This window comes from Amphiprion ocellaris, chromosome 15 (genome assembly GCF_022539595.1).
Source record: "Amphiprion ocellaris isolate individual 3 ecotype Okinawa chromosome 15, ASM2253959v1, whole genome shotgun sequence".
Lineage (NCBI taxonomy): Eukaryota > Metazoa > Chordata > Actinopteri > Pomacentridae > Amphiprion > Amphiprion ocellaris.
Window position 1 is genome coordinate 33911022 of NC_072780.1, and position 22799 is coordinate 33933820.

General features: G+C 43.3%; 1 protein-coding gene across 7 annotated transcripts in view; it reads right to left on the reverse strand.

Annotated features, from left to right (window-relative positions):
* Positions 1-235: 235 nt before the first annotated feature.
* Positions 236-22799, reverse strand: part of hivep1 (HIVEP zinc finger 1) — a 65593-nt gene continuing 43029 nt past the window's right edge. For 5 of the 7 annotated variants that reach the window (XM_023296124.3, XM_023296126.3, XM_035941934.2 and 2 more), the window contains 7 exons: positions 14758-14811; positions 5495-11262; positions 5258-5391; positions 4961-5136; positions 3324-3425; positions 2154-2668; positions 236-1919 (listed from right to left, as the gene is read on the reverse strand). In XM_023296124.3, the coding sequence (XP_023151892.1) occupies positions 828-1919; positions 2154-2668; positions 3324-3425; positions 4961-5136; positions 5258-5391; positions 5495-11262; positions 14758-14811 (7841 nt within the window). In that variant the 3' untranslated portion in view covers positions 236-827. Of the gene's footprint in view, positions 1920-2025; positions 2669-3323; positions 3426-4960; positions 5137-5257; positions 5392-5494; positions 11263-14757; positions 14812-18408; positions 18842-22799 lie in introns of those variants that run through there. The other 2 variants (XM_035941933.2, XM_055017675.1) reach the window with 2 other exon arrangements.

Below are 22799 nucleotides of genomic sequence, written 5' to 3' on the forward strand. Positions count from 1 at the left end.
TTGAAAAGCTAAACCCTAAAATCAACTGATCGCTGATCGCTGCAGGTTTAATTCATGTTTTGAAATGAACCCTAGTTGGAAAATACAACATTAACATTTTTTTAATCACAAACACAATCAATTTCATGCCATCGTCCCATTTGTTCATTGTTAAATTATAAATTACTACCAGTTACCTGTAATCAATTTCCAAGTATGGCTGATAACAGTATCAGAAAAAATACAACAAAACATCTTAAAGGTTTATAAACAAATTTTTACTGATACAGTTAAGAATATTGATACAGCAATGTAAAGCTACCATAATGCACATACCTATGGACTTATGAATCATAATGGGCACTAGATGGATTATAATAAATAGTTGAACACAACATCTGTACACAGAAACATTGCCCCATAATCCATAGAAATGTACATATACCAGTACAACATTTATATTTCCATAAATTTACGAATGACAATCCTCCAAAATAAAACTCATATCCTCCATTCTTTGCCTTTTTTACTCCTTTTTTTTGAAATAAACACAAGCAACTACTGAATTAATAAGGAATTATGTACAGGTTCCTAAACAAGAAACTCCATAAAGGCACAATTGTCTATACAACATGTACAAAAAAAAACTGTCTGGAGCTGACAAAGTAGAAATAAAATGATTGGTCGTCATTATAATTATCATGTGATTGCACATACAACATGAATGTCAGCATCTGTGCTTTTGACAGGTGATTTGTAAAGAGACAAACCCCTGAAAAGTGTTTTCAGTCTTACAAAGTGACAAGAATTACAAAAAGAGAACAAGAAGAGCTTTACACTCGGGGTTTTCAGGTGGCAATGACCAGTCTGTCCTCATCGTCACTGGATACCTCATTACAGTCATCAATGACCTTCTGCCAGCTGGTCACTGGTGCTGGTCTGAGATGTGCAGGATCGCTAGCGCCCTCAGCTGGTGACTGTCTGGGACTGTCTGCCTGACTCTGTGGAGCTGGTGATGGATGCTGCTGTGGGGATTTGTCTCTTTGTTCCTTCTCTGCAGTCTGTGTGAGCTCTGCTCCACCGTTACCTCCAGGACTAGCCCTGCTGCCTGGGGGGGGTTCTGGAGAGCTGCTGATCTTCAGAGGGGCGGGTGGTGAAGCAGGCATGCAGCTCCGTAAAGAGCCGAGTCCAAGTTCAGTTTGGGATGGCTGTGCTCCTGGAGCTTCAGGGCTGCCCTGCCTCTCAGAGGACCCGGGGAGAGGACTGAGGGTGGACAGAGGGCTGAGAGAGGGAATGATGGCCGGCAGGGCGATGTTAACTATCTGCAGGCCTGGGACGTGAGTCTGGGGGCCGGTGCTGCTTTGGGAGGTGGGGTTGGCAGCTAAAACCTGCAGCCCAAGCGTGGCGTTGAGGGTGAGGCCCTGCTGGGGCAGCAGCTGTGTGGAGGCCAGGCCTGTGTTGGTCAGACCCATGAGGTTCAGAGTCTCCAGACCCACCGGCTGAATGGTTTGAGCCTGCAGGCCGGTGACCTGCCCCAGAGGGAAGCAGGGCACCACGCTGCTGATTGGCTCCTGGACCACCAGGGGCTGGGTCTGCAGGCTCTCCGGTTGGGGCGGAGTGTTGGGAGCCGGCAGCGGGCTGGTGTTCCGGTGAATGACGCTCACTGCTGGGATGGTGAGCTGGACCGGGCCGGCCTGGATCGGTACGAAGGTGGAGTAAGCTGCCAGGCCAGCAGGAACCAGCTGGATCCCCCCGACAGGGACCATGCTGTAGGAGGAGCGAGAGGGCTGCTGGGAGTGCAGGGGCAGGTGACTGAACAGGTGTGTCTCTGCTCCGGCTGTCTGGGTAGGAACTGTAGAAGCATAGGAGGAGGTCTGTGTGCTCCGGTCCACCGGTACACTGGATTCACTGGTGGCTACGGAAGGAGGCCCAGAGATGTCCTGGAAAAACAGAGAAGCAATCTTATTTCAAGACTTAATGGTTGCAAAATCCTATAAGATCTGAAGATGAAATGTTATCAGAATGATCCACCGAGCCTGTATTCACCTTTAGACTCACAGGAGCTTTGTGGAAGTGCCTCGCATGCAGGATACAAAATGAGGGTATGGATAGGAGAGACCGGACGCAGACAGGGAGGGGTGGACAGACAGACAGAGAGAATAACGGGGTCTCACCTGGGCCAGCTTGGAGGCCTTGCCTGGAACTGGGGGACTAGGGGGCACATCAAAGTCGGGGTAGTCGATGGACATCTGCCTGCATGGGGACACTGGACTCATCATGTGCACTGACTCTGTGTCTGAGGTGTAGGACTCTGATGTGGTGGCAACAGGTGGAGGAGAGGTGGGGAAGGACTCTGAGATGGAGATCTGCTTGCTCAGGGAGACGGGGCTCATCATGGGGACAGATTCAGAGTAGGATGGGTGGGGATCAGGAGCTGGAGGCTGGGACAGAGGGAGGGACACGGAGCTGATGGACATCTGGGCCAGGAGGGCACTAGGAGGGACTTCAGCCTCTTTGGAGGGGATGTGCTGAGGACTGGCAGAGACAGAAGGGTTGGTAGACAGTCCAGACTCCGCCTGGCTGTCCTCCTCTTCCTCCTCGTTGTCATCATTCTCCTCATCATCAGGACCGTCAGAGTCGTCTCCGTCTGAATCTTGACGGTCAGCGCTGCTCACCTGACTGCGGTCTCCTGCAGATGACAGAATATTTAGTCTAATCTGGGCATTTTGCAGACAATGAGTCATCACAGCTAGTATGAAAACAGACAGGCCCTGAGATTCCCCGTTATCATCTAGGACTTGCTTCCACCACTAAGAATCCTACTCAGGGATGTTTTGCGGTTCACACCCTGGACCAGCGTTCAGCCCTGAGCTCCATCACAGAGGAGGAAAAACAAATATGCTGGTAGAGACTTGGACCATAGAATGCTTTCAGGCAGCCTCTCTCTCTCTCACTCTTTTTTTCTAAAATTAGATGCAGCAATTTCCTCTTTCTAAACGCTGTGCATGCCGCCCACATGCGCTTTGAGTTAACAGAGGAAGAAGCTGCATTTAGAATTTCTAATTAGACCATAGCAAAGCTATTGATCGACACAGCAACTGAGCACAAGCAGGGACAATCCACATTTTATATCTCATGCTATTAACAGGAGAAGAACTACTTATAAAAAAAGGCCAATCCTGTTGTTTAAGATGGAAACAGGCTGGATGAAGTCATTATTACAATATACTGTAAATACACCTGATCTAACAGAGAAATTGTTCATGTTGTGTAAGTTATGGCTTCTATGCATTCAGCAGTCCTGTATTTCCTCTAGGCTAAGCCTGAGCAGTGAAGCACTGTACCAGAGTCCTCTGCATCCTGATCGTCAATGAGACCCTCAGGCACCCCCATCTCCATGCACTTCTTACTGTGGGCCTTGGATTTCATGTGCTTGGTCAGATTCCCTGCAAAACAGAGGTAATAAGGTCTTCCGGGTGGGTAGAGCTCGAACAATAGCACAGAAGGAGTTTATGTAAGAGTATGCGGTCTTTGGGCAAGCTGTATGTAAAGGGTGAGTAACTGATAAAGACATTTTTAAATGAATGTGGGTTGCTGACACCAAGTACTGTTCTGCAGTGTCGCGTGGGAAGGCAAGTTCGATAAAGAATGGTGAATCATACTGTCTTGGTTTAAGAGATGGAGAAGGAACATCTTCAGTTTCATAGTCTGTAAAAGGAGGAGGTAAACCCTTTCACTTGCAATATATTGTCTTAAATTTCATGTTCCGATGCAGGATCAGTCACCAGATCAAATTTTATTAAATTAATAGGACTACATATATGTATTCTTGGGTATCTTTTGTATTTTAACATTTCAGATTCTGTGGACAGCAGGTGGTTACTGCAACTGTAAAATTCTGCTTTTATATCAACACGAGGAATAATCTAGTGTCACAGGAGACATTTACTGCATTTACTACTTTCACTTTTACCACCATGATGCATTTAGGCATTCCCATCTATGTCAATGAAAGTCAACAAACACTTTATTATGTGAGTTAATGTGCTTTTTCACAAGTGAGGTAACAAAGCCACAGCTTGGCTGCACCATCCCCTTTAATGAAGCTGGTGACGTAGATGAGTGGGTTTGTTGTGGGTAGTGGGTTTTTCTCGGTGGGCGAGTTGCTGCAGTCACAGAAAAATGTTGCTAAAAAGGCAGTAAAATTAGCTTATTCAGTTGTGTTCACTGTCAGTAGAGAAATAAAGTCTCTGTTCATGTCATGTTACTACAGCGTTCTCCTGCATTCTTCACAGTAAATGTGTGAAAAGTCATTTAACACAGATAGACGGAAGCAGAAGAAACCATAGCGACAGTTATGGCTTCTTGAATTGTTTGTGTTTACTGTAACTGTATCAGAGTCCAATCCTGTTCTTGTTAAACATTTTGTAGAATCATTTACTAATAATGGAACTCAGGAACAGCTGTGTAGGTTAACTGAGAATAACACTGGACTCATGATTTATTAAGACTAAAGCATTAAGTGATGGGAATACATGCAAGCATTCAACTTGCATGACTAACAGCAGTAGACATAAACTAGGTGTTTGCAGAACAAGACAGCACAAAACGCTGCTGTTTGGGTATTAGAATCTAGTGCGAGTGTTGCGTTTTTTGACTTAAAATTCAGAACTCAAATAAGCGTTTCACAGTGGCCCTACTCATTTTCTGTACAGCTGCTTCTCAATGTCCTACGCTAACAATATTCATCATGGTGTGTGGAGTTTATGCACCTTATCACATAATTTAGAACAACATATAGTGCAGTATATCAAGAAAAAAAAAACCAAATAATACAGTTTAAAAAATTCCATAAATGGATCTGGATCATCGAAAGGACAAATACATTCACAATGATTTTACAGACTGATAATGACATTTCTAATTAAATTTGTATGCAAGTAATGGACAGTAGCTTGAGATTCACGGATCTGACACCAACCTTTTGTCTTGAACGAGAAGTTGCAGTGGACACAGTGGTATGGCCGGACATCAGAGTGGGTGCGGATGTGTTTGCGCAACATGCTCGGCTTCTTACAGCGAATCCCACATTCCTCACAGATGTATTTACCCCGTCCACGCCCACGTACGTAAACATACTCTTCATTAGATTTGTATCTGTGGGTTTGCAAGGGACACACATTGTGAAAGACAAACATATGAAACCAATCAAGTAACAATAATAAAAGTACAGAAAAATTCCTCAGTTTGTCAAATTATTAGCTGTTTTGAATCATACCCGCCATCAAATATTTTGACTCGTCTTGGTTCCGTTGTAGATGCCAAGTCCTTGTCTGAATCGTTGCTGGACTGAGTTTCTGGTTGAACTTTACTTCTGGTTTCAACTGACACAGACTTCTGGGTTATTGGGATCTGCAGGAACAAGTAATTCACGTATTTTTTGATATGATTCAAGAAATAAGTCAAAATATATCTAAAACTGGCTGTTGAAACTTTGCAGGAAGTTAGTTCTTACCCTGGGCATGACATCCTTCAGCTTGCCCGAGTAAGACAAGATATCTGATTTCCCACTTGTCCTTATGGCTGAGGTGTAGTGTATCTTCTTTGAGCCCTGCTTGGAGTCGAACAGAGACATGACCACTTTGGTGGGCAACCCCAGCGGGTTGGGGTTGCTGGGGCTGACTGTCCAAGCAGAATATGCTGAAGTCTTCAGGTCCGTCTGGGGAACATGAAGAGGTTTTCTCTTCATTAAGAAACACCATGTGAAAGTAGTGGCAGTCTTCAGGCTGGGGAACGACAGGCGGTGGCTGTCTTTGGTGTTAACCACAGACACAGATGTGGTTAATTTCACCTGACCACCGTGGAAACTGGAGGGTCTAATGGGGGATTTGGCAGGAGTCCACCTCTGTTCCTCAGCTTTCTCTTGGGGCTTCAGAGTGTTGTTGGCTGGCATGGAGGTGCCCTGAGAACCAGCTGTGGTATTCAGAACAGAGCCTGCCTCTTCATGGATGACAGTTCTTGTGTCTTTATGCAGCCCAGCAGCATCAGGTGACATAGGTTTAACATCATCAGTGGCCTCCGAGTCCTTCTCCCCATCTGAGTTCACCTGGGGCAGAGGTGGGGCCTCAGTTTCAATGGGGCTGTCTGCTGGTTCTGTTGTGCAAACCTGCCTAACAAGTGTTAGCTTCCGTTGTCGGGTCACCTCTGACATCTTAGAATTAAGATAATTGACTGATCTGCCATCAGTTAAACAGGCCACACCATGCTCATCCTTAGCCCGCTTCTGGTGCTTTTCCATGTAGATGTCCAGACTGTTGGCAGGTGACAACATCCGTTTACTAGAAGCAGTAGGTTCCTGCTGAGGGCACAGAGTTACCGATGCCAGTTTCTGAGTGCAGTGCAAAGACCCAAGAGAAGGTGTTTGTTCTCCAGTATGTTTATGAGTGCTGACTGTTTGAGTCTGAGTCCTGTCTTTCTTTATAGTTGGTACAACATGAGTCTCACTTTCTACACTGTGACTGGATGACAGGCTGTTTTTATTTGACATAGATGAAACAGGGTGCATCTGCTCATGAGTAATCAGAATCTGTGGCAATGGTATTGCACCTGATTGGGTCTGATCAAATGGATCCCTTTGCTGTTCACTCGACAAAACAACAGTCTGTGTCTTCATGTCTGAGGCCTGTTGGTTTGAATGAGCCACATACACATTCTGAATTACATCTGAAGATTTTGAAATGCTCAAAATCGGATTGGCAATAGGTATTGTTAAAACTGGCAAGGCTATCTGAGTTCCCTGTGTGCTGGAGAATGAAAATGTTTGGCTGGCACTCAGAGTAGGACACTGCAATTGGTATTTGGGCACAAAACATTTCTTTTCTTCAGGGTCAGGTGGTTTGCTTTTGACATTCTCGCGACAAACTAAGATCTGGCTGAGCGGTTGTTGTATCTTTTGGCAAATTTGAACCCTTGATGTTTGATGCCAAGGGTGTGGAAGGCCATGGACTTGAGGCTGCTGAGTTGGGCTACCCAAATTAATGCTTTGCACCATTTGCTCATTCTTTTGCAGTGGTGGTTCTCCAGAGTGCAGAACGAAAGGCTGAGCCATGCTCCGCCTGTTGGCAATGTGAATCTGCTGGGATCTATTCTGAGTGAAAGAGCTAACGTTTGTCATGAGAGGTTTATCCAGAGGTAAGACTGCCTTCCGAACAGGCTGCTGACTCTCTGGACCTATCTTTAAAGACATCTGCCGAACTAATGGCCCCCGCCTCCTTTCAATTAGTGGGACCTGGGCAGCTTGAGAAAGTCCACTTTTTGGCTGACCAACAGGTGACACAGATCTATGGGGAGATACGTTGCCACAGTCAAAGGACTTGCTACGGTAGTCGCATGAAATCTCGACAGAGGGTTGCGTACAAGTTATCTGTTCAGATGCGGCACGCCTCATCATTCCTGGCACACCGAGGGTGTTGAAGGCTGCTGGCAAACACTGAGGCTCTGGAATCTTGCCAACACACTCTCCTCTAGAAGGACTTTCTGACCGAGATGGCTCATCTCTGTCAAAAGAGGCAGAGATACTGGAGCAACGAGAAAGACTGCTGTCTCTGCTGAGGCTTCTGGACAGGCTGGACTCAAAACTGGATTCACCCGACGAGTGGTCCATTTGAGCCAGACGAATTCTCTTCTTTTTAGGGGGAAGTTTCTCTGCTGGTAACTTTGACAAACTCTCGCTTCTCTGAGGCCAGTTAAACTGATCTGCAGGCTTATCGGCTGGCTCAGTATTTTGTGCTTCATGTTCTCTGTCAGGCTCCTCTGTTACCAGAATCTCAGGGATGTTGTTTTGACGAACAAGGCGAGACTGATGGACAGGAGTAGAGTTTTCACTGACTGCTGCACCTTCAGCGCTCTGCTCCTTCCTTTGTTTCCCGTAGTCGATGCTCTTGGGTTTGGACATGTTTTTATGGTAGCTGTCAGCTGAGACACTTGCTGTTACGTCTGTTTTGGGTTTGTTCAGAGGATCCTTCTCCATGCTATCAACAGGAGAAACCCTGTCAGTAGACTCTGTCTCAAAGGAATTGGGTCTGCTGAGAGAGTTGGTGTGTCTGATGACTGAAGTACCGCTGCCTTGCCGTTGAATTTCTCCTTTAGTAGAAGCGCTGATCTGGGTCTCCCGTATTGGTGACAGTCTGGAATCTGAAGTATTAATACCTCTTGCTACAAGCTGAATCTGAGGTAGTTTTGACTGGTTGTTTTTGGGCTGTATGTCTACTATTAAAGCATGCTGAGTAAAAGTCCTATTTGCCAGAACTGTTGGTAGCTCAAAACTAACTGAACAAGGTGGAATGGTGTCAGTCGGAGATTGATCATCCTCATCGCCAACACTTTTCATTTTCCTTCTCTTCCTGATTGATGTCTGTTGATCAAGTATTCCAGAACCACCAGTCACTCTTGCAACCATAGGATGCTGTATGTTACCCTGAAAAACATCTTGATCAGTTTCTTTTACAGCCATTGGCTTGTTTTTTGGACCATGAAGCTCAGAGCAATAGAATTTCTTATGAGTTTCAAAATTCTCCAGCTTTCTGTACCGGTTACGACAGGTTTCACACTCATACATTGTGCCTTTATTCTGCTGAGGCTTTCTGTTTCTGTCCTGACTGTGTTCAAAAGATCTGCTTCTCTGCATCATTTCTGCAGAGCTGCTTGGACCATGATAGCCTTCATCCATGGAGCGAACAGTAGGAAGGCCGTGGCCCTCATTCGTGGAAAAGTCCTCTACTGCTGCTTGTCTGACTAAAGTACGAGAATGTATTGCAGGGTTTGGGGTTGACGGAGCTGATGAAAACACATCATCATTCAATGGGCTGATTTTGTCATCAAATGACTGACAGATTCGTAGAGGGTGAGGGAGGGGAGCCACGTTCAGGGGAAGAGCAGAGTGTCCAGGTGTCGTCGGCATAGAGTTACTCCTTGTTATTGGCAAACAATCCATCGGAGGGTACTGAGAAGGTACGGAGAGAAGAAATACTGGCTTTGATTTATCTGTGGGAGTGAAGGGGGACTTGGGGATGTCTGAGCTGGAACTTGACCTTCGGCCCATTGGTTTCAGATCAAACTGAAAAGAGTCTTTAAATATGTAGGATTTAGGGGAGTCTATGCTGCCTCTCCTTGACAAAGAGGTTCTCCTTGGCTTTACACTGTCCAGCTGCTTGTTGTCAACTACTGCCTCATTGTCAGATATCAGCTTTGAAATTCGTTCCTCCAAAGAGCGTGCACTGGCTTCTAACGGGGGACGCATCTGTCCTTCGGTGGGCCGTGGCCTCTGCTCAGCTGCTACATGCATTACTGTGGCAACCACAGGAGGGACGCTGGGAAGGGTATTCTTGGCAATGTCAATATCTACAGGAGGTGTTATCTTTACAAACGGACTGGGTGGACTCATGGCCTGATCTGCACTTTCAGAGCGTGAGAAGTATCCAGAATCTGTACTTCCCAGACTGCGAGGACTGAGGAGACACTTGGGCTGCTGCTGCTGAGAAAAGTCCGTCGCTTGTTGCCGCTGAAGCTGAGCATGTCCACCCAACAGCGGAGACTTGCACTGGTGGTCCTCATCTTCACTCACAGTGTCCAGTGAGTGATTCGTACCGTCCACTTCTTTCAGAGACGACAGGACTGTGATGTTTGATCTTAGGTTTGCAGTCTGGAACTCTCGTTGTCGCTGTGCAGCAGCTTGTTCAGGTGCTGCACCTGTAACTCTAGGACTGTCGGCCCTCAGAGGGGAAACGTTAACTGGGTAGACAACAACTTTTGGAAGTGCAGCTGTCACTTTAGGCTCATGAGCCCTCTGACCTGGGGATGATTTGACCGACTCAAACACACCTGACGAGTCCGCCTCCCCGTGGCCTGCTTGTGTTGTACCTGCACTCTGTAAACTACTTTCAGACAAAGCTGCCACGCTGCTCTGTGACGAATCCGGGTCCAAGTCTGCAGTACTACCTTCCTCATCGCTCTCCCCACTCTCCTCGGCTTCCGAATGTGTCCCAACGGCTTTGTCAGATTCTTGAGATAGCGATCCACCTCCAGATTCAGAGCGTGCAATCAGTCCCAGCTTTATGGCATGAGCATGAGATTTCTTGTGCTTGTACAAGTTGCTCTTGGTTTTGAAGGAGAAGCCACAGGTAACACAGGGATATGGTCTCTCTCCGGTGTGAGACCTGATGTGTTTGAGCAGCACGCTGGGTTTTGCACATGCCCGGTTGCAGTATTCACAAACGTACTTTCCTGGCTTCTTAGGCTTTTGGTCCTTGGAAACCTGTTCAGCACCAAAGTTCATCACCGTGGTCATCTGAACTTGGTTGCTGCCAGGTGTAACTGGGACCTGAATGGTGCTGGGAACACTGGCTGAGAGGGACTGGCATGTGTGCACAACTGGTGGCTGGCTTTGCGGCAAAGCGTTGGAGCCTGAGGGAACGGGTGCATGAGTTATAGCGGATGGTCCAGCATTGAAGTTCATGTGTAAGCTAGGCTTTTCTGGATTCGAAGCGACTGGCATAAAATGAGGCGTACTCTGCGTGGGCGTCTGCACGTTTCCCTGTAGCGCTGCTGCAATGCCAATGAAGTTGCCTTGTTTGTCAATGTAGTAAGTCTGCATGTGAGAAGTTTGGGTCTGCAGACCAACATTGACAGCTGGCGTTGTTGTTACTTCACCACTGGACTGAGCATGAAGGGAGGCAGCTGGTTTACCAAAGGCTGTGATCTGAATGGAGTTCTTCCTCTCAGCCAGAGTACTGAAGTCCGGCTCCATGGCCTTCAGCAGGACATCCAGAGGAGCACTGCTGTGGTAAGGCTCCCCCTCAAAGCTGGGCTCTTGGCTCTTGCTGTCTTTTGGCTGAGTCACTTTATCTGCGATCAAAGAGCCATCCTCACCATCTGTGGGCTCAAGTGATGGCGACCTCGAACACGTTTTCTCCTGCTTCAACCTTTCAGCATCGGTGGAAAACGACCCCTTGTCCGGGGACGCTGCCACTGGTTGGCCATACTGGGAGTCTCTCTTCTCACTGGGTGAAGAAGGAGGGTTGTGGGAAGGACTGTTGGAGGAGGACGAGCAAGAAGGTGTAGTCTCCTTGGATGATAATCCTTGGAGAGCAGCTTCAGATGTTTTCAGTTGCAGGGGCTTCTTCACCGGAGATTTTGGAATTTTCTTCAGCTGATTCTCTGCAACGACCTTTTTCCTCTTCAGGCCTTTTATATTATCCGCATTTCTTCGACTGCTTTCAGAGATCCCTGTGGAGGAAGAGACAACAATGAGAAACTGAGGAAAGTTGGTCCAATAAAAACATCTTTTTACTACTTTTCTCTACTATACAGAGTGAGCACTAAAGAACTTTTCCCCTATGATGAAACGCTGAAACCTCCATATTCGCTTATGAAACAAATATCATTTAAACTCTAATAGACAGTGCACATAATTCCAAAGCAGCATTATATATTTAATTAAGGAATCTGAAGTTTTAGCTATTTAGTTGTTGGGTACCTGTTTTAAATTTAAACATCAGCAATTCATTTAATTAATCTTTATACATGTTTGTGTTGAACGTTTAGCACTTGAAAGAAAACTAAAACTATTTTTTTCTGTAACATGAACAATGTTTAACATTGATTGATAGGTGAAACCTAATTACAGGTATTAATTATAATTTAAAAGTCACATTTTCTTTAAAAGCATTTAGTGAAAACATAGAGGACAAACTGGAGACATGATATTGGATTTCTTCTACGCGTCAGTACAATATTTTAGAATACAGTAAAATAGATTAGAATTAAATTTAGTCACTGACCAATATTTCTTTTTAGTCTTTTTTTAGTCTTTCTTGGCTTTTAACTGTAATTTATAACCAATCAGATAGTGTGTGCCCAAAGAAGTGCATTTTTAAATTATTTTATTCTATGAGGGATCAGTTAAAAAAAAATACAGATAATCAGAAAAATGCTAATATTGGATCCAATAATTGGTCCAACTCACACCTGTTATTACATAAGTAGTGCATCCCAATTATACTACCTTTATTTTAGCTCAACTGTGAAATCTAGTTATGTTATTATATAATAAATCCATGCTGTATATGTTGTATAAACTCTGGTTTCTGCATCAGTATGTACAAATACAATCTTTCATATGTTTTAGGTGTTGACTGATTATTGTGTTTGTGATTACCGGTATGAAATTTTTTTTAATGGATTCCAGATGCAGTAAAATATTTGACGCCTCAATCTGTAGTCACCACTCTGACTCTAAGCAACGTTCTCCCAACAGCACAACTCTGAAAGATAAATATACAAAAGTAGTTTTAAGTAAGTATTCAGGTTTGCATTTTTTTGCCCTTATTATGCATAATTTCAACATTTGTGGTTGTTTTATAACAGAGTCTTTTTAAAGCTGAATTGTTCTACTTTGCGCTTCCATCAGTTCATCACTGCCTTCTTTTGTTAGAGCTTGATGGTGATACACGCTACAGTTGAGACACATCACCATAACTGTGCCTTATTTGCTGTGTGACTAACACCGTGTGGGCCCACGCTTCATTATATAAGAAAACAATCATTTCTTCCCTTTCTTGTTCTTCAGAAATGTCAACGGGGCCGATGAGAAAACGCAACAAACAAATGAAAGGTATAGACGAACTGCATCGGCACGCTTGCAAAACTGCATTCCTATAACAACAGCAGTGTTTTTAAACGGGCGCGGCCATGTCATGGCATCCCATAATCTGTCAGGGTGGCCTGCAATCCGTGTTTTTAAGGACATGTTGCGTAAGGCTTAGCAGTGCCCTGTCACTGTTTCCTGGCTGGTGGAGGTATTTCCCAAGATGAGGTCAGGGTTCCTTCAAGGCCTCTGGCATAATTAGACTGAGGAACGCCTGGTCTTTACGTAAGTTAATCCATCCTCCACGCAAACACGCAGCAAGACGCTTTAAAACACGCACAGGAACATGTAGCACGGCCGCTAAACAAAGCCTGGGATTTTTTTTAAATAGCCTTTTCTGAAAGATGCTTTACAAAGAGCATTTGTATGAACGGCTGCTGAAAGACGTGGAGAAGGATTAGTTCTTCCTCCTCACTGCTCAACGAGTCTTAACCCTCCTGCTGTCCTCGTTTACGGGCACCAAAAAATATTGTTTCCTTGTCTGAAAAAAATCCAAAAATATCTAAAGTGATTCCTTATATATCAGTAAAAGTGCTCATATTTTCTTTAAGAACATTCACATAAAAATCAACCAAAATCCAGTGAAATTTGCTGGATTTTGGTTGATTTTTATGTGAATGTTCTTAAGAAACATTTTTGACATTTCTTTATTTCCACCCAAAATGTTCAAAGATTTCCCAAAAATGTTGAAAATGTGGACATCAGAAATTTCACTGTAAAAAATGTATTTTTTTCCCCACATTTTTAAAGGGGTCAGTTTTGACTCCCAGGATGACACGAGTCTTAAAGGAGATTCCATGACTTCACCACTCGCTCTTCTTCACAAACAAACGTATTCGTGTCTGTGAGCTGCTGAGGCTGTTACCTTTAACAACCTTTCTCTCCATATTTTCCTGTAGCTGTGTGGGCATGTTTAATGTAAAATGACGGCCGCCGTCAGTGACCCAGTGTGGCTGAGCTGTTGACAGAATTATCAGGATGGTTGTCATAGGGATTAACCTTTAACCGGCCGGCAGCAGTGACATCAGGAGCTGTTCAGTGTCACCACCCAATCCCATTTACTGTCCCGCAAATAAGCAGGGTGTTTTTAAAAGGACGACGCTGCGGCGATGAGGTAAGCTGCAGGTTAATTCTCAGGCGAGGCTTAACCCAGCTGGCTCCTCTGTTTGGATGTAGTTACATAACAAGCCACTTAACAAAAGGAGCTGCTCTTCATGTGTTTAGTCATGCCATAGTACAGTGTCTGTAAAAAGATCACTGGACACATCCACGCAAACTATTAAAAACCAAGGAAACATTACACAATAGTTGTTGTTTCTCTAAATATTTAAACACCATTAAATTTTAGGACACTGCTAAAGGTATTCAAAACAAACTTGATGCAAAAAATGAAATAATGCAGTTGGACAATATTGTCTGTAGAAGCCATTAAAGACATTTATATTAAAACAGACAGCTGCAAAAACCCCAGACCCTACCTCCATCACAGCAACTGCTTATTCTACCATTATTAATATTATTAACCTCCCTCATAAATGCAGCATTTCTTAAGACATCATTCATGTACAAATACTGTTGATTAAAATTAACTGCAAAGAGCCACGACTGCAGTGACGATGGAATACATATTTTTTATGCCACTAACAATAAAAAAACACATCAAATTGAATTAATTTTAGTGGAAAAATTCTTTGATGTTAAATTGTTTTTATTAGTATTTGTCTCACAATGGAAACTATTAATTGATGAGTTGTTATTTTTTAATTATTTAGATTTAGTTTTCTTTGTTTTAAAAGTCTGTGATCCTAGATTCTTAACTTTAATATATTTTCTGGCTTCTGTCCTCCTCACGGACTCATCACAGCTTGACAGGATGTTATTTCTGGGCTTCACTCGATGTTTTTTCACCATTTTTTCGATAAATGTAACTAATGGAATAATCAAGAAATGAAAATGAAAATAATTGTTCGCTGCTGTCCAACTCCCTTTTAGCTACCAGATGGTGAAGAGAAAGAAAAAGCCTAGAAAGCAGTGATGTGAAAGAGAAAGTAGAGTCTGGATAAGAGATGTCTTACCTTTCTGTGGGCCTTTGGGGTCTTTAAGCTCTTTCTGCGCCTCTTCGATTTTATCTGAAACACAAGAGCAGAAACAATTTTCAGCTCGGAGGACTGCGCTCCTCGGTGCAGAATGAAACTAATGATACTGGAGATGCTTCCCACACGGCTGCAGCAGGATGAAGGTCTCTCAAATGAAAAACAGACATTCTTCCACAGCAGAGAGAGTGCACGATTCCATGATGGAAACTGCTGTAATCACGGAGGGGGCGCACACAAAAACAATCAGACACACCCACTTATAGGAGCTCCAGCAGCAGCAGCAGCATGTTTAATGTGAGCTCTAACCCACAGGGCCATTTACATATTCAGATGCCATTTACTGCCCTCAGGGAAGACAGATTCACCCCACTCAGGCCTTTTATATGTCACAGTCATCACCCACCAGCCAGCAGGTGAAGAACCTGTTTTTGTCTGAGCTGTGTGGGAGGTGACGCAGTGCTGGCTGAGCGTTACTGTAATCAATATTAATTATATACAGCGGCTCACTGTGGTGTGAATAGGTTATTCACAGAGGAACAGAGGCGGGTAGACGAGGTAAACCCTCCATTTCCTGCTGCTACAGGTCACTGCTGCCAGCTGTGTGAGGGAGGAAACATATGGACTCCAGCGTGCGTTTATTTTACTTTATGTTTTAATATAAACTTTAAAAATAAGGGGAAATTTTAATAAAGATCAACTGGGATTGCAAATTTTAAACAATTTCCTTAACTGATAGTCGGTCACATTAACCCCCTGACGCCTGAATTTATTTACAATTATATTTAAAAAATAAATACTTGTGTTTTTGCATTCCAGATGATGCTAAATTAACCCTGGTGTCGTCCTGTGGGTGAAAATTGACCCAGTTTAAAGTTTGAAAATGTGGAAAAATATATATTTTCACAGTGAAACTTCTGATGTCCACATTTTCAACATTTTGGGGAAATCTTTGAACATTTGTTGGTGGAAAAAAGAAATGTTAAAAATGTTTCTTAAGAACATTCACAAAAAAATGAATTTTTATGTAATGTTCTTAAAGAAAATATTAGAAGTTTTACTGATATATATGGAATCACTTTAGATATTTTTAGGATTTTTTGGAAGATTTTTACTAATTTTTTGAAAATATTTACAAGAATTTTCTTGCCAAATTTGGGGGATTTTTTTTGCTGAATTTTTGGATTTTTTTCAGACAAGGAAACAATATTTTTTGGTGCCTGTAAATGAAGACAACAGGAGGGTTAAGTGGAGATTGTTAATTTGTCTATAGCACATAGAATAGATATAAAATAATAATAGATGTATATTAATGTAGGTCCCACTCTGACCAGTCCTATGAGAAACCAATGCTTACAAAAGGTTCCTAGGTACATACTGAATATGCACAAACCAGCACTGGGGGAATGGATACGCGATCTCAGCTGCAGTCTGAATGAAAGCGGTATGATGCAAATTTGCGATGATCAGCGTTAAAAGGTTAAAGCTAATAACAGAGTTACTGTTGGGATGAATCGCACACAGTGGATGTTTTTCTATATTCTAATAAAACAGTTTTTGAACCACTGGCACTTAAAACCACCCTAAAACAAGCCTGGTTGCATTAAAAATGTGAAGACCTGATAAAGTCAACATTGGATCATTGTTATTATAAACAGGAAAACCACTCGGAGCGTTTTTTTAGTCGCTGCTCAGTCGTTGTATCATTTCTGACAGATGAAATCTTGAAAAAAAATTTGTGGCAGAAATCACAGCATCATAGAATGTGTCCATTTAATATAGATGTACCCACAAACTAAATGACTTTGCTCTGAGCACAGGTGTGTGTTCTGCATGTGTACGTCGTGCACAGATACCGAATCATGTGATCGTCAGCAGGCAGCTCACATAGCGTTCACCTGTTGTCATGGTTACAGTGATGCTGTGCTGCTATCTGCCAATGATACAGAAATCTTTAACAAATCCGTGGCTCCAGACTATAAGCCGCATCACTGCCAAAATCTAATCACTTGGTCCTTGTGTCATTTCTGACCTTCCCTGAAAATTTCATCCAAATCCGTTGGTCTGTTTTTGAGTAATGTTGCAAACGGACGGATGGACAAAGCAGCACCGATCGTCACATAACATCTGAATAATCACAGCTGATCTACATGACGGAGAAACTTGTTCAACATCGTTTATCCAGCTGCTGAAATCTGTCAGTATTTACTACCGCCTCTAAAAACGATGATTTACACTCAGAGCAGAACATCACTGATAAACTTCATCACACGATGTTGGAAAAGTCCTGCAGCATCTCTGCTAAAAATCAGCTTCCAGCCTGTGCTGGCGTTTGAACACCCTAGCTAAAGTTAAACCAGACACCTTTATACAACACAAAGCTGCAGAGATCCAATCCAACTTTATTTATACAGCACTTTAAACAACCACAGATTGAGACAAAGTGCTGCACATCCAGAACAAGGCAAATAAAATCACAAATACACAATAACAGCACTAAAAACCAAAAAAAAATCAGAAGGAGATCATCAACAAGACGTCCAGTTAGCAGTTAGACAGCAGGACAGGTGCTTGATTTAAGCAAACACACCTGGAACTCCATCTAGACAAACACTAAGACAGTCTGCAATGTACTTTCCTCATCTCCTGATTTTTTAAACATTTAACATTTATTTAACCCTGTTCATCCCACTGAGATCAGAGATCTCCTTTACAAGGGAGATCTGACCAAGAGGGCGTCAGCATCTTCACATTAAAAACAATAAACAGCAGATAAAATTAACATCAGAACTGGCTCACACATAACACTTGCACACCAACCACATAGACTGTAATAATTTCACCAGAACATTAAACTCATTCAGTAGAACAAGGGCTTGAAGTTGAGATTTTAATTTATTCCAAGCATTAGATGCAGAAAACCTGAAAGCTTTCTTTGTAGTTGTTTTATCGGTTTATGCATTTTAAAACCACTAAATTATTGATGTTTAAGGATTAAAAGTGAGGTCAGACCAACCCTTAAGTCTTTCTGTCCATTCTTCTCATTACTTTCCATCATGCAAACTGTATTCTGAGCCTTTTTACCAGCTTACTTTAATACAAACTCCTGTGATCAGCTGTTTTTTTAGCCTTCTACACGATCACAGAGAAGCCCAGCAGTACTGTAGTGTCTTCCTGCCTCCCCGGATCATGGAAACTGGATTAAAAACAAAGCCGTGGAGGTTTCCGTGCCCCGCATATGACATTAGAACGGTGGGAGCAATTCTGTCCTAGATTGCAGAACCGCTAATGGAGGGTGAAAGAGGATGTTCTTCTGTGGTTCCCAAATTCACGGAGCGATGCCGGGAATACTCGGAGGAGGTCAGTGGATTATGTCATCATGTGTGTGTGTGTGTGTTACTACAGTCACACCCTGCTTCTTCTCTCTACATCCAGGCACACGCCACGCATTACATAACGCCTCCCCACCCAGCGCTGCCGTGGAGCAAAACAAAGGCACCCTGCCAGCAGAAACACAGCAACCGAGGCTCACGAGGAGAGGCAGGAGTGTTTGTTTACGAGCTGCCTCTGACACAAAGCTAGACTGAGAGAGGTATGTGTTGTGCGACTGCTCTATTTACATATAAATGATACCCGACAGAGGAATGGCTGTTTTCCTGGCAACAAAGGCGGCGTGGTATTTCTCCAAACAGAGAATCCCGAAGCTTCCCTCAGAGTCGTGTCCGCCTCGGCTCAACCTCGCAGCTTCCTCCGCTAAACGCTGATCTGAGATAATAAATGCTTGGTTTAGCGGTCGGAGGATGTGGACGAAGGTTTTCTCCGGCATGTGCTTCATTGTTTGCACAGCTGCGTACATGTGTCTTGTATTAGACCGCACTGGCAAACCGAGGCAGAAGTGATTACTGCCCACCAAAAATCTTATTGGCGGTTGTGTATGAGTGTAAGCTATTACACATCAGATTCCTCTTCTTACATAACAAGCCACAAACAAGACCCCTCACGCTGAATGACACCCATGAAGTGGAGCTCTGGAGGATGGAAAGAACAGGAAACACCTCAGAAAAAAAAAAATATTCCATCCACAGAGTCCAAATTATTAAGGCAGCAGGGAATGATTACAGCCCCGTTCATGTTTCCTTCATTACGGCTGTCCGGGTGATATTTCACTACATCATGCCATCTGAAATCTGTGTAATTGTGCTGTAACCACGGGAAAACAACAAAAGGAATCCACACAAATGTCGGCGCTGATGGAAAGCAGAGCACACTGTGGAGCACGACCACGAAATGTGAGAGAAAACAGTCTGAGGATCCTAAGATCACAAGGTCCCACTTAGAACTAAACTGTTTACAAGTGCGGTTTCAAACAGAACAGAGGGAATTATTAGTAGGAAGTTAAAACTCCTACTTAGCAATAATGTGCTGTATAGACTGCAGACGAGTCAGTAAGAATCCTCACCGGAGTTAGTTACAGAAAAAAAGTCACAGAGTTTTAGGGCTGGACCCAAATATCTGAATATCCAGAGCCCAGAAATCGCTGTTTGGGCTCTAGAGACTTCACAGTCACTATTTCCCTCTAAGTCTCTGGATGCTCCTGAAGTCTGACCAACCCCTGGAGCAGCAGCAAACAGAAACAGGACGGCAGCTAACAGCAGATGGAGGTTCGGCCTCCAGGTCCAGTCCTGGTCTCCGTTATCCGAGGAGCATCAGGCTGGGAGGGGCAGGAGTTTGTGGGCGAGGGAGTCAGTCTCCTCGCTGGTCGCTGTCATGACAACCACCAACCTTTAATGCCTCCCCTTCCTCCTCTTCCTCCTCTTCCTCCTCCTCGTATCTTCCAGCCCACTCCTCTCTCCGGCTACAATGAGTGGGAAATGTGATTACTCGTGTCCCGAGGACGAAAATGACGCAAAAACGTGCTCTTGATCCCGTGGCTCACCTGTAGAGAGGTTCCAACCTATCAGCTGAGGAGGGAAGCCCATCCAACAGACCATAATCAGCAGAGACGTGACAGCTGCAGATCCAGAGCGTCCTCCTGTCCAACTAATGAATAACATCACACCTGAATCTAAACGCTGCATCACTTCTGTCTGCTGGAATCAAACCCAGAACCTGCATCCAAACATCTCCTGTGGTTCCACTGAGCTACAGCCACCATAGTCCAGCAGCTCCACAGGGTTCACATTAAGAACGAAGCTTTTCAGCTCCAGTTGCTGAGCATGAAAATACATCACGCCTCTCCAGAACACTACAAACATAAAGTAAGACGCTGTAAGAGTCTGGAAGGAAAGCCCTGTTGCAGCAAATGAAGCCTCCAAAGTGACTTTTATATCGATTAAACATTGTGAGAGAGAAGATCCTTGTGACTGCATTTTAATTATCTTCTAATGGAGATAAATGTGTCCATTCTGGAGCATGTTGCTGACGTTATTTAGAGACTGTAGCTGGTCCGATCGCACACACTGATAAAACCTCCAAAGAAGCTGAAAACTCCCTCACTGAGGGCAAAAATCCCCAAAACTAACATTTCTAGTAAGCAGTTATCAATCAATCAATCACTCAAGTGGCATGAACTTCAGCGTAGACAATCATTTCTCTCCATCTAACCTCTGATCCTTTTCTTTCTGGATTGTTAATGGTTCCATGTGTAGCCATGATGTCAGCTGTTTGTCCTCTCTCCACATTATGCATATATATATATCTATATCTATATCTATCTATATATCTATATATCTATATATCTATATATATCTATATATATATATATATATATATATATATATATATATATATACATATATATATATATATATATACACATTCTATATACCATTTAAAAGAGGAAAACTGCTCTTTCAAATAGTCACTGACTCATTCCATGACAACGCTTGAGAACTGAAGCAATGCGTCATGAAATCAGTTCATTCCTTTTGAATAATCCTATATTTTAAGTCTTGACTGGGGTGTGTAGGTGCATGTATGCCAGAGGAAGAACCTTTTAAAGTTCCATCCATCCATTATCTATACACCACTTTATCCTCATTAGGGTCGTGGGGCTGGAGTCTATCCCAGCTGACTGAGGGTGAAGGTAGGGGACACCTGGACAGGTAACAGTCTGTCACAGGTTCACCTGGACAGGTAACAGTCTGTCACAGGGCTACATACAGAGACAAACAATCACACTCACACATACAGATCATTTACAATCACCAATTAACCTCAGCATGTTTCTGGACTGTGGGAGGAAGCTGGAGAACCTGGAGAAAATCCACGCATGCACAGGGAGAACATGCAAACTCCATGCAGAACGATCCTGGAAAGCCGGGATGCGAACCAGGGATCTTCTAGCTGCAAGGCGACAGTGCTAACCACTACACCACTGTGCAGTCCTTTAAACCTTTTCACCCTCCTGTTGTCTTCATTTACGGGCTCCAAAAAATATTGTTTCCTTGTCTGGAAAAAATCCCAAAATTCACCCAAAAAATTCCCCAAGTTTCTGAGAATTTGCAAAACCTTCAGGAAGAAAATTCCAATAATTCCTTAAAAGTTTCCCTTAAAAGTTTTATTTTTAAAAAATCCCCCAAATCTGCAAAGAAAATTCTAGTAAATATTTTCAAAAAAATGAGTAAAAATCTTCCAAAAAAATCCTAAAAATATCTAAAGTGATTCCATATATATCAGTAAAACTTCTAATATTTTCTTTAAGAACATTCACATAAAAATCAAAATCCAGCAAATTTCACTGGATTTTGGTTGATTTTTATGTGAATGTTCTTCAGAAACATTTTTAACATTTTTTTCCACCAAAAAATGTTCAAACATTTCCCAAAAATGTTGAAAATGTGGACATCAGAAGTTTCACTGTGAAAATTTATATTTTTTCCACATTTTCAAACATTAAAACGGGTCAATTTTGACCCACAGGACGACATGAGGGTTAAGGTTGTTCCATGAAAATCTGTTCTCAGTCAAAAAGTGCTTCACAACGCAGCTTTGAAACGGCTTCTATCTGCAAGCTAGTGGAGTTTCCAGAAAACAGGCAAATAATAACAACAAGGAGTGGAGATAACAGTTCCCAGTAATTACAGCGACCCATATGGAGCCGCATCACAACTGCATGTTCCTGCCACCAGATTCCCAGTGAGAACCCCCACCTGTTCCCAGCAGGCCAACAGACGCCCTGCTGGGCCTCAACATGGCGGCCGTCGGCGGCGCCGTGGCAGCTTTTCATGGCAGCCATATGCACAGCGGTCACGTGTTTCAGTGTGGCTTCAGCACTTCCTGTTAGCATCGCAGATATGTGTTCAGGAGGGGGTCCTCCTCCAGCAAAGCAGCATCTGTGAGCGACTGACCCGGATGCACGACAAAAAACACACAGAGTTAAAGATCAGGATCAGTCTGAGCCAAACAAACTCTCAGCAACCAGTCAGCAGCATGAGGATGATGAGAGTCGGCAGCTGCCCCTTTCTTCAGCGTCACGGTGCAGGAGGAAGATGGAGATTATGTAACGCAGCACCTCCACCAGCCTGTTCCCACCCAGCTGTGAGCAAACACACCCACATCAAACACACCCTCACAACAAGGACGTTTTACAGCTCAGTAAAAACAGATCCCCTCCATCAGTCCGTCAGCAGAGAGGTAATCAACCAAAGCAATATATCGACTCATTTATAAAGAATTCCACAGCAGCAGCACATAACCTGGTTCTTTCTTTGTCTTCTATCAACTGACCGTCTGACGCTTTAAAGAAAAAACTGCCGCATGGAGACCAAACAGCGACTGGAATAATCAATAAAATAACCATCAGAGTAATTAACAGTTTTGTTGTGTTGAAAACTCTTTTCTCAAAAGTAAAACTACAAGACTTTTTCTGTTATAACATTGAATATCAGCACAAAACAAGTCATCTGAAGACTAAACAAGGAATTAATCGTCAACATTTGACATATTAAGCAGATTAGAATTAATTTTGCACTTTGTTCAGTGATTAAAACGATTTTTATATGATATTACTTCAAAAAAAGACA